Source organism: Macaca mulatta, chromosome 4, assembly GCF_049350105.2.
Source record: "Macaca mulatta isolate MMU2019108-1 chromosome 4, T2T-MMU8v2.0, whole genome shotgun sequence".
NCBI classification, from domain to species: Eukaryota; Metazoa; Chordata; class Mammalia; order Primates; family Cercopithecidae; genus Macaca; species Macaca mulatta.
In genome coordinates, this window is record NC_133409.1 from 101590749 (window position 1) to 101603895 (window position 13147).

At 38.5% G+C, this 13147-nt stretch overlaps 1 protein-coding gene across 5 annotated transcripts in view; it reads left to right on the plus strand.

The window, feature by feature from the left end:
• Nucleotides 1–6924: 6924 nt before the first annotated feature.
• The window catches only part of CEP162 (centrosomal protein 162), a 108765-nt gene continuing 102542 nt past the window's right edge, over nt 6925–13147 (plus strand). For all 5 annotated transcript variants that reach the window (XM_077999688.1, XM_077999690.1, XM_077999689.1 and 2 more), the window contains exons 1-2: nt 6925–6973; nt 8109–8224. In XM_077999688.1, the coding sequence (XP_077855814.1) occupies nt 8168–8224 (57 nt within the window). In that variant the 5' untranslated portion in view covers nt 6925–6973; nt 8109–8167. The remainder of the gene's footprint in view (nt 6974–8108; nt 8225–13147) is intronic.

Sequence of the window (13147 nt, forward strand, 5' to 3'; positions counted from 1 at the left end):
ATAATGGTTGAACTAGTTTACAATCCCACCAACAGTGTAAAAGTGTTCCTATTTCTCCACATCCTCTCCAGCACCTGTTGTTTCCTGACTTTTTAATGATTGCCATTCTAACTGGTGTAAGATGGTATCTCATTGTGGTTTTGATTTGCATTTCTCTGATGGCCAGTGATGATGAGCATTTTTTCATGTGTCTGTTGGCTGTACGCATGTCTTCTTTTGAGAAATGTCTGTTCATATCCCTTGCCCACTTTTTGATGCAGTTGTTTTTTTCTTGTAAATTTGTTTGAGTTCTTTGTAGGTTCTGGATATTAGCCCTTTGTCAGATGAGTAGATTGCAAAAATTTTCTCCCATTCTGTAGGTTACCTGTTCACTCTGATGGTAGTTTCTTTTGCTGTGCAGAAGCTCTTTAGTTTAATGAGATCCCATTTGTCAATTTTGGCCTTAGTTGCCATTGCTTTTGGTATTTTAGACATGAAGTCCTATCGCAAGAACAGAAAACCAAACACTGCATGTTCTCACTCATAGGTAGGAACTGAACAAAGAGATCACTTGGACTCGGGAAGGGGAACATCACACACTGAGGCCTATTATGGGGAGGGGGAAGGAGGGAGGGATGGCATTGGGAGTTATACCTGATGTAAATGACGAGTTGATGGGTGCTGACGAGTTGATGGGTGCAGCACACCAACATGGCACAAGTATACATATGTAACGAACCTGCATGTTATGCACATGCACCCTAGAACTTAAAGTATAGTAATAATAATAATAATAATGATAAAAGAAGACCCAGAAAGGTTGTGGCTTCAATTCCCTTTGCAGCTATGCCACTCTTATGATTTGATCTTGGGCATGACTTTCACCACATACTCTACAGCAGCTTCAGGAAAGGATGATTCCCTCAAATGCTGATATAGGCCCTTGACTTTTATAATGCACATTGATTTTGGCTGACATGAGCCGTTAATTGTCTTTATTTCAAGGCATTCAAAGCATTTAGTAAAATCCAGTCATTCTACAATATTAATAATTACCATTGCCATCATACTATATGAGTAACCCCTCACATTCCACCTGTACTTCTGCCTAACCAACCTCATGTGAGAATCTTAGCAATTGCATTCCACTGGTTATCACCACTCCATTTCTTTCAGCAGTGGGGTCTTCATTGCCATCTTACTGGCGAGTTCTTCAGTTCCCAAATCCTATGCTAATGGTCTGCTTTCTAGGGATAACTCTAACACTATCTGTCTTTCCCAGGGTTCCCCTGAAATGATAACATGAAACATAGACTTGAATGAAAGTAATTTATTTGGAAATGAGTTGTCAAGTAGTAGAAGTGATGAATAAGGACAGTGACAGAGAGAGAGAGAGAGAGAGAGAGAGAGAGAGAGAGAAAAAGCTAATATGAGAATGTATCATCAAACCATTGCTGTGAACAACTGGTTCCAAATCACAGCAGACGTTCTGAAAAGTCTTATGAAATGTGTATCAATACTGTCTACCCTAGGGTGAAAAGTAGAAGGCATTTATTCATCAGTGCCTCCCCGCATTGGTCAAGGGTGAGCCCACGGAGATTAAGTCCCTTACACTTCCAATGTGCAAGCTTTGAGTGCTGAATGGGTTCCCTCAAGCATCAGAGAAAACCCAGGGAGCAGAAAGCAAGAGGTTCACATGCAGGCTTAAGGCAGGCACACTTTTGACTTACATCTGTGAAGCTAGTCAAAGCCTGAGTGAAACTGGTCCCAGCAGCAGTGGCAAGAGTGAAAGATGAGGCCATGAACACGTGAATGTGACATATAAGACAGTCCAATGGAGCACACAGAAAAATAGAGTGTCGACCATCAAAATTGGAACTAATAAAGGACCATGGGTTAGAAAATGACTCTATATGGCCTATTTATGCTTAAGACTACAGATTGTGACTAGAAAAATACTTCTAGCTCAAAGACATTATGATCATTTTTCTTTATTAGAGTTTCTTAATGCAACAAAATAGTGATATTTGTAATCCAAAACAGGTAGCTCAGGAAATAATAAACACAACTTCAAACTTCTACCTTATTGACATATTTTAATAAACTAATTCTGTGTTGTAAGAGTTCCATTCAATAAATCAGTAATGTTCCACATAGCCCTGTCAGTAAAACTATTTGGAGGCAAACACACTCACTTTATGAATATTTATTTATAAATTAATACATGTATTACAATTAGTCCACAATATTAGTCAAACTTTAATTTATTAAGTTTAAGATAAAAATACATTGAAAATAAATTCTAATATTTTCTTCTTGTATCCAATCATCTCACCATCATCTAAGATATGTGAATACAAAAAATTTAATTTTAGACTAACATTATCACATAGACACAGCCTAATAATTTGTTAATAATCAGATGAGCTTAATCCATATTTTAGATATGCTAAAAATCACAATTTTGTATATATACTAAAACACATATTTATACTTAATTATTTCTCTAACTTGCTGGTGAATTCATATATGTATTACATTGATTATATATTAATAGACATGTAGAAATTATGTGATTATCTGGGTTACAGAATTATAGTCTAAAATAAGCAGTTCTAGACAGCACTCTGGAGCTTGGGGGAGGTCCCTTCAAGGCCAATAAAAAAGCATAGAAAGAGAGCTCAAAACCATCCTTCACCTGCCTCCCAACCATGGCAACTCTGCTTTTATTTGTTTTATACCCCCATTGTGCTTCTCACAAGATTTTCCTAGAAGAAGGGATTGTGAAACATATATATATATATATATATATATATATATATATATATATATATATATAAAACCTATAATCTTATTCTATCTAGTAACAGATTGACAGAAAGTTGGGGAAAATGGAATAGAGGTCATTTTGATTTTACCAATTTTATATGCACTCACTTGTATATGTGTGGCATGTGTGTGCATTCGTATGCAATCTTATCAATATGTAGCTTGCTATAACTGCTACTGTATCAGGACACAGAACGATCAAGATTTCTTGTGCTACCTCTTCATACCTGCCCTCACCCAGTGATAGTTCATTGTGGTTCTAATTTGCATTTTCCTAATGATGTGGAATATCTTTGTGATGTTGAGCATCTTTTCATGTGTTTATTCACCATTTTCATATACTTTTCTCATGTCCCCTTTGGTGAAATGTCCACTCGTGTCTTTTGTCCATTTTCTAATTGTGTATTTTGCTGATTTTACTATTTTACTAGTGTTTTTCATATGTTCTAGATAGCAGCCCTTTGTCAGATATGCAGTTTGCAAATATTTTATCCTAATCTTTAGTTTGTCTTTTCCTCCTCTTACAGGGTCTTTCATAGGCTGAGTTTTTCCTTGATTCATCAATTTTTGTGTTTTTGCATTTTGATAATAATTATAAAACCATGTTGTTAATTGTATTATTTAGAAGCATAGCCAAATTACTGACATCCTCAGTGGCCATTTACTGAATTATTAAAGAATTATTTTAAAAACGATTTCATTACCTAAATCACCATCCATGAGCTCATGATATAATTGTAAATGGGCAGCTCTGCATACTCTAGGGAAAGAGCATCTGCTTCTATTTTAGAAACACTTGAACACTTGTAAATATGACTGTAAAATTTCTCAATATTCTACTATGAATAATTATTATTCTTTTACTTGGGGAAAACTTATAACAACAGCTTAAACTTTGACTACTACATTTCATATATAAAACAATTAAGAAAAATATTAAGTAGTCAAAAGCAATCAGATGTGGACAAACGAGCAGAAGTCAACAATGACTTTGACAAACAAAGTAACAATGGCAATAACAAAAAAAAAATCATTAATTTTCTTATGACTAGAATGACATGATTCCTTCGGTGTCTTCCTCATTATCCACATACGTGAAGAGAATGCCCCCTTCTGAAAATTAGAGGTAAAGAAGCAAGCAACTGGAACTATTGTGTAACTGTATCTGATTCAGTTCCTCTCCTTAATCCACTCCCACAATGTGCTAAGTTTACATCCCATTACCATTGCAGGTCTTGGCTACAACCATACTGTCAATGTTGACTGAGTTCTCACACTGTACTGTTTGCTATGAGAAAAAGCAATATAAGGCTTGAGGTACAGTCTCCCCCTCTAGAACCTCAATAGAGAGCTGGATAAACACCAAATATAAATCAAATTTCATATCATTCTAGGAAACACAAAAAGAAACACATAACAATTGAGAAACCTGTAACAATTATGGAGAATATAAAAGTAGGAAACTGATGCTACCCAGAGTGATTTAACTACTAAAGCAACTATTTCACTGACATTTTAGATACATATTTATGATGAGAGCTGGTATTAAATGGTGTTTTAAATTATGGGTCATGAGGTCAATTCATTTTATAAAAATGAATACAATAGTTATATGGCACAGTGTAAACTCTCAATAAATATTAATCATTCTTTTAATGACTATTATTTCGAAAAATGTATAACAATGCAATTGAGTACCAAAAATTTAGTGACATTCCTACCACAATTCAGTATAACAAACTCTTGGATCCTATAAGCATAAGTGTTGTAGGTTTATGCATAGAGACAAAATGATTATTCACTCTTTAGACACAGTAACATACATCCTCCACTCCTTATACCAAAGCTTCAATTCTAACCTCAATAGGATTGAACTCTGTACCAGAGCTGCAAATAATTCTGCATGCCTTGGTGAGTGGGGGTGAGAGGAGGCTGTAGAAGAGAGTAGTGCCAACCATATCATACAAGTCCTTGTAGATATTTGGATTTTAGTCCAAGTACGGTGAGAAATCATTATAGGATTTTAAGCAATGGAGTAACCTGATTTACATTTTCAAATTATCACATTTTCTATTGTGTAGACAATGGGTTAGAAGAGGATAGGAGTTGAAATAGAGAAACTTGTTAGAAGGCTAGTGAGGCAGTTCAGACAAGAGGAAAAGATGCCTCTGTCATTAGTAATTAAGATGTAAAATGAACAGAATAGAGACACATTTTGGAGGTAGCACTGACAAGTCTTGATGAATAAAATATGGTAGAGAGGGAACTCCTAGATTTCTGTCTTGAATGAGTAGGTGTATGGAAGTACCATAAAGTGTGACAGAATAAGAGTCCAGAAATAACCCCTAAGAAATTCTAACATTAGCCAGGCACAGTGGCTCACGCCTGTAATCCCAACACTTTGGGAGGCCAGGGTGGGCAGATCAGGAGTTCAAGGCCAGCCTGACTAACATGGTGAAACCTCGTCTCTACTAAAAACACAAAATTAGCCAGGTGTGGTGGTGGGCACCTGTAATCTCAGTTACTCGGGAGGCTGAGGCAGGAGAATCACTTGAACTCAGGAGGTGGAGGTTGCAGTGAGCCGAGATCACACCATTGCACTCCAGTCTGGGTGACAGAGCAAGACTCCGTCTCAAAAAAAGAAAGAAAGAAAAGAAAGAATAAGAAAAAAAGAAAAAGAAGAAAAGCAAAGAAATTCTAACATTTAGAGGTCAGCTACGATAGATGGAGGCAGTGAAAATCCTTGACAGGAGGCTATAAATGTGAAAGAAAAACCAAGAAAGAGAGAAGGGACAAGTGTATCAAATAGTAACGGGAGATCAAATAAAATGCTGTCATATATGTACACTTACACATATAGAGACAGGATTCAAAGGTCTGACGAAAGGGAGCTAAAGTGGAAATAATTCCTCAGAAAAGATTGGCAAGTAAGGTAAGGACAGAGATCGTTTCAACCACTGGGAAATAATAGAACGAAGAGAGTGTGTCAAAAGTGATGTTTTAGGTGAGGATCTCAAGGCATGTTCAAATGCTGTTAGGAAAAATCCCACAGCCAGCCAGAGTCGAAGGATTATGCGGAAATGACCAGTGGAACAAGATCAGTGAGAAGAAGAATGTGTAAAGGCTCTAGATCATATGTGGGAAGATAAGTCTTTGATAGAAAGTGGCAGGAAGTCAACTTCTCAATAAATGCTAGCTTAAGATATTTTTATTATTCATATTTGCATCATAGTCCACAGCTCCTGGTTCGTACATATTTGGATTGCAAAAAAGAGTTGAAGAATAAACAGTTCTAGCTAAAGATGAGGTCCCGAACTAAGTCTACCATCAGCAAAATCTGCAGCTGTTGTAGATTTTACTTACACTATGCTAAATGCTGTCCTCTGAAACTCCAGCTAATGTTGTATGCTTTGAAAAAAGAAAATAAATAGAAAACAAAATCCAAGTCAGTATTTGTGAAATGCCAGTAAAGAATGGAGTTTTGAAAAGTAGGGGTAGCGGGAAGCCACAGAGAAGCTCTGAGGCCAGCTCTGAGCAATAACTTAGTAAGAATCTTGCTGGTTGGGTATTTTCGATTTCTTGTCCACTAGGTGGTGGAACAGAGTCCCCATCTAAATGACAGTTTTTTTCCTCACAGGTTTGTGTTTCTCTCACAACGCCTACACAGGTCTTTGCACGCCAAATAAATCCAAGAAATTCAATCTCTTCAAAATTGCCCCTTGGAAAAACAGAGCGCTCGAATGACAAGTATGGGGAAGGCTGGGAGGCGAAGATGCGGAGTGCGGAAACACAAGCACCAGTGGAGCCAAACTACGTTTCCCAGAAAGCCACGGGCTGGCCTACAACCACCGCGGCCCCCAATCCCGCTGGAAGCCTCCGTCTCGCTTCTACAGTAACCGGTTTGCCGCCGTCCTCTTTTCTAAGGAACGTAGAGAAAGCCAGTGAAGGAAAGGCATTTTACTGCAGCAGCGAAGGTTTAGCCACTAGAGTGTCTTTCTGAGCCTTGGTTATTCCAACCTTCGCTTGTAAAGGCATTGGGAAACCCACGGCCCACGTGACCAGCCCGGGTCATGTGACTCCAGAACCCGGCAGCTGAAGTTTGTTACCCTGACAACCGGCTGACCCGTACAGACCTTCCGGGAAAGCGCGGAATTGGGAGGCAGAGGTAGGTGGTAAGGTGTGAACGCTGGTTTCCCACCCAAATCGTCCTGGCCGAGGCCGTACTTCATACTCGACCGAAGGGCTTTAGTTTTCCGGGTCATTTCCCTTCTCCGCCTGGAGCCCACGGCCAATGCGTCTTTGTCTTCCCTCTAATTCCCGAACCCGCGCTTCCGGGGACGGGGTCGTAGCCAGGCTCGAGAAGCTTTTGGTGGAGTCTACCTCTAACCAAGCTATTCAGGCCAAGACCTTAACCGCACTTACCCTGAACTGATCGAAAGTGCTAATGAGGGGAAGAGGTGTTATTCTGCACAATGGGGAAGGTATTGTCTGGGTCTGCGAGCCCTCTTCCCCTCCCCCATCTCTACAAAAGAAAACTGGAATTTGAGCTGCTCTAGGGAGTTCAGGAGCTGGGGGTCGACCCACGGTTGGGTTCATTAGGTGTCTAGGGGAACGCTTTCCGTTGCAAATCACTGGATTCTGCTTGTGTTCCGCGCATAGTTTTTGTCGGTCTTCCCTAGCTTCAAAAGAAACATAGTACTGATTTGTGTACTCATTAACTCTAAGTATTCTGTAAGTATTTTGACTAAATTACTAATTCTTACTAAATTCTATTTGTGTATATTTTGAAACACCCCCGTATCTGGATACAGTCTGCTTTACGAAACTGTGCAGTCTGCTTTACGATATTACTACTATGGATTGGTAAAATAACCAGCCGAGTGATAAGGCAGCACAAACAGTTGTGTGCTTTGCAAGAAACAGTCCTTTGGATTTGCTAACTTACAGTTTTTAAGATTCCCTGTGAGGACCTGGTTTGTGTTTGAGAGGTACTAATTAACACATGTACACAAACATAGGTTTGGGAAATATAGTAGAGACCACTCTTTAACAATTGGATGTTAACAGATGAAAACATAATTCTGAACGTTGAGTACAAGACATCCTGTCAAAGCTGATTTTCCAAATCAGTTTGCTTAATGAATTAGGAATCTCTTGACCAGCTTACTGGGTTTAAGAAAAAAAAAAAAAAAAAAAAGTGCACATATACTGAATCATAACAAATGTCTGAAGTTTAAGTCTTACCGTGTTCATGATGTGATGGATTTCCTCAAAAGATGTTTATGTCTCTTGTCATTTAGTGTTTCCAATGTTTGAGATACTTTAGCATGTTTACTTTGGGAGGTCAAAATTGTTGACTATGGCTAACTATTCCCAAGAAGAGCTAGATGAAGAGTTTGAACAGTTTATGAAAGAGGTAAGTTTATATTTTTAAAAACTGTATTGTCAAATTTGTCTCAAAAGACTCATCCTTCAATTCTGTCACCTCGAAGATACAGTTAGTCCATCACCAAACTGTCAACTCCCATCATCCCTCTAGCTCTGTCCCTTTTCTGCCACTGCTAGTTCAGTGCCATCATCTCAACGGGGCTGTTGCAGCAGTTCCCAACTCATAGCCCAGCATTCCTTTCACCACACTGCAGCCAGACTGTGTTCCTCCCCAGTAAAAGACTCTTGTTGGTCTCCCATCACATGTAGAAAGAAAAACCAAACTCCTTACCATGGTTTTAAAGCCTTTCATGATTTCGCTCTTACCTGTCTCACTGCCTTCATATTCCTCTTTCATCCACTTTATTTTTCCACTGTGGCCTTTTTTCTCTCCCAGGCATTTCAAGCTCATTTCACCTTAGGAGCTTTGCACTTACTGTTCCCTCTGCCAATAATGCTCCTCCCTTACTCTTTACCTGGCTGGTGAAAATCTTAACTTAAATATCACCACTTCAGAGAGGCTTCCTCTGTTTATCCAGTAAAAGGTAACCAGAAAGTCACTTCTTAGTCTAGTATGTATTTAATTCTTTTTATAGCACTTAGCACATTAATTATTTTTCTTGTATGGGTCTGTTTTCTGCTTCCCATTATAAGAATGTATGGTCTGTAATGTGATGACTCTATGTTCATTGCTGTTACATATCAACATGTTCATTACTATATGTATAGTACCTAATAAATAATAACTATTTGAATGAGTACATTAAATTTTCATACCACGTTCTCTGTACAGTCATGCACCTCATAAAGATGTTTTGGTCAGCAACAGACCACATATACAACAATGGTTCCATAAGATTATAATGGAGCTGCCCTATAAAGGTGTACCTTAATTTTTTGTACCATATATTTACTGTAGCTTTTCTTTGTTTAGATACACAAATGCTTGCCATTGTGTTACAGTTGTCTGCAGCATTCGGTACAGTACATGCCGAACAGCTTTGTAGCCTAGGAGCAATAAGCTATGTACCATATAGCCTAGGTGTGGAGTAGGCTATACCATGGAGCCATCTAGGTTTGTGTAAATACACTCTATGATGCTCCTATGATGAAATCCCATTTCTCTGAACATATCCTCATAATTAAGCGATGCATAACTCTATTTATATAAATGGATGGGCCTTGTAGCACATTCAAGAGAGTCACATTTTAAGCTATTATACGTCATACATTCTTGTTAAAAAAAAAAAAGAGGGGGAGTTTAATGTGGTACAAAAAAACTTCACTTTCATTGTCTGTCTCATGGAAAAATAATGCCTTCTTTGTAGGATTGTTTTAAGGATTAAAAAAAGCATCTACCTATTGCCAAGATGTAATTAGGCACTTGGAATAAGTTTCATTTACCATTTGAAAAGTTGATTTTAATTTCAAATACAGACACATTTTGAAAATTAAATTTATAAGAATGATTTCTACTGTAAAAGATAGCAGAACAGGCCATTTAGAAGATATTTTTATTCTTCACTCATTTACCACCCTTCTAGCACACACATTCTCCAATACTCTCCTTCCCCCACCCTTCTGTCTCTGTCTCTCTCCCTCTTATATCCATCCTCAGTTGCATTATATCTTTTTTTTTTTTAACAATGAAAGTCATGATTTTAGAGTCATGCTAACTTTTCTCACTTTGATAAATTATTGTTCAGTTTATTCAAAGACAGTTTATATATCTCTATTTTTAGGAGAGTAGTGGTAACCAGCTTTTTAAAAACAGCTTTATTGAGACATAATTCACATACCATTTAATTTACCCATTTTAAATGTGCAGTTCTGTGGTTTCAGAGTTATGTAACCATCACCACAATCAATTGTAGGAATTTTTATCACCCCAGAAAGAAATCCCATAGCTGTTAGTAGTTACTCCATCTCCTCCTTCCCCCTTCCCTAGCCTTAGGCAACTACTAATCTGATTTCTGTCTCTAAATATTTACCTGTTACAGACATGTCGTAGAAATGGAATTATGTATTATAGGGCCCTTTGGGTCTGGCTTCTTGTACTTAGCATGATGTTTTCAAGGTTCATCCATGTCGTAGTATGTGTTAACACTTCATTTCTTTTTATAGCTAAGTAATATTTCATGGTGTAGATGTACCACATTTTGTTTTTCCACCTATCAGTTGAAGGACATCTGGGTTCTTTCCACTTTTTGGCAGTTACGAACAATGCTGCTATGAATGATCACGTACAAGTTTTTGTGTGGATGTGTTTTTGTTCCTCTTGTGTATATGCCAAAGAGTGAAATTGCAGTATCATATGATAGCTGTGTGTTTGCCCGACTATTTTCGAAAATGGCTGTGCTATTTTACATTTCCACTAGTAGTGTATTAGTTTATCAGAGTTCCAATTTCTTTTATTTTTGGAGTGGGGGACTGAGTCTTGCTCTCTTGCCCAGGCTGTAGTGCTGTGGTGCAATCTTGGCTGACTGCAACTTCTGCCTTTGGGCTCAAGCAATTTCCATGCCTCAGCCTCCTGAATTGCTGAGATTACAGGTGCCTGCCACCATGCCCAGCTAACTTTTGTGCTTTTAGTAGAGTTGGGGTTTCACCATGTGGGCCAGTCTGGTCCCGAACACCTGGCCTCAAGTGATCTGCCCACCTCGGCCTCTCAAAGTGCTGGGATTACAGGTGTGAGCCACTGCACCCAGCCCAGAGTTCCAGTTTCTCCATATCATTGCCAACAACTGTTATATCTGAGAATCAGCTTTTTTTTATTGTGTTTTATTTATTTAATTTTAATTTTAATTTATTTATTTATTATTTATTTTTTGAGACAGAGCCTTGCTCTGTCACCCAGGCTGGAGTGCAGTGGCACAGTCTTGGCTCACTGCAACCTCTGCCTCCCAGGTTCAAGTGATTATCCTGCCTCAACCTCCTGAGTAGCTGGGATTACAGGCACATGCCACCACGCCCAGCTAATTTTTCTATTTTTAGCAGAGATGTGGTTTCACCGTGTTGGTCAGGCTAGTCTCAAACTCCTGACCTTGTGATCTGCCCACCTCAGCCTCCCAAAGTGCTGGGATTATAGGTGTGAGCCACCGCACCCGGCCTGTTTTGTTTCATTTTTAATTAATCATATTGATAAAAAATAATTAATGAAAGTGCTGGGAAGCACTGTGGAGGGTTGTTCAAAGTAAGAACACTTATCATGTATTAGAAATCTTCATTTTTTTTTCTCTTCTTTGTCATGGCCCTACAAGGTCAGTGGTACCATGCCTGTGTTACAGATAAATAAACTGAAAAAATGGGAGGAGAGAGAAATGGAACACCTCAAGGTGATACTGAAGTTTAGAGAGAAAGTGAAAAGTGATACAGCTAATTTCAGAAATTCAGATGGGATAAGGAATATTTTTTCTTCCCTCTTCCTGTCTTCCTACCTGGTTGTTAGTGAAGACAGTAAGTTCTTCTTGAACGTTTTAAAATTGACATTCTTCAAGTCACTAAGGTAGAGTTTTTTGTTTGGCAAGTGGAAGTGTGTGTGTGTGGGGGGGGGGTGCACACACATGGGTGTGCCTGCTGTCATTTTAGAAGTTTAAAAGGTCTCTCAGATAACAATATTCTAGTTGGGGAACTACATAGTATAGTGGAAAGTGGACAGGAGTTAGTCAGACATAGGTTTAAATGTCACTTCGTAACACTAACAGTAGCAATTTGGGCAAGTTGCTTAACCTCTTAGAGCTTCAGTTTCACCATAAGTAAATTTCTGCAGGGTTGTTTAAAGATTAAGTGAGTTAACCTGAGTGTAGATCCTGACATAGAGCAGGCATGTAGTAAATGTTGATTTCTTTTCCAGAAAAAGTAATGTAGAATGAGATTGAAAAAGGATCAAGAGCAGAGTCCTGGAGAAGTCTCCTGTTAAATAAATAGGCAAAAAGGCAAAAGCTATTAAAATCAATGGGTGGGAGTAGCCACAGATCTGAAGAGTAACCCGGAGGAAGTGATGCTACTAAAGTCAAGGTAGAGAGTTTCAAGAAGTAAGAGTAAGAGTTGATCACCAGTAGCAAATTCCATGATGTGATCAGGGAGGATAACTGACAGTGCTACTTTATTCGTGGCATTTCGGAGTCCTTTGGTGCCTGGAGGAGAGCTGTTTTGGATGGGAACCAGATTATGAGTGGTTAAGTGAACTCAAGGAGTTAGTATGTCAAGGAAATGTGATAGGTAGAGTAAAATGGATATAGGGATAAGGAATTTTTTTGTTTTGTTTTATTTTTTTTTTCAAAGTTGAGTAAATATTCATTTTTCATTCCACAATTGTGCCTGGTACTGTGCTAGGCAATGGAGATGCAGTGCTGAGCAGGTGTATAATCAGAGGGAAGGGAGGGGAGTAGAGAGAGAAGGGAGTGAACATACAGAAATCAAATGGGATAACCAAGGAAGGAAGAACCTAGAGAAGTTCTGCTTAGAGTGGAGGAAAGGATTGTGTTGTCTGAGAGACGAAAGAAGTGCCTTCACAAGTCAGTTTAGTAGTGGAGTGAGGTGGGTGGTGTTTGAAGGTTTTTATCTCTCAGAGAAAAGGGTGACCAAGTTACTGGCTAGGTGGTGGTGGGTGGTATTGAGGTTAGAGCATAAGATTTAGGAGTGTAGTAAAATTTGGATTGGAAGAGTAGAAAAAAGCAAATAAGCGTTTATTAATCGCTGAAAAAATATGCTGATTTTTCTGGTCAATTTCATTCTCCTCTTTACACCCTGAAACTCAGTTCTTCCTTTTCTTGAAATTCTGTTTCTAGAGTGGTGCTATGCAGTTTTGTTCAGCCAGGTTTATTCTTAAACCCTAGAGAATATCCAGAAGACAGGATTGTATCCTCCTATTTTTTCTTTCCGGAAAAAAATTCTTGATCAAGTTTTATGTCTT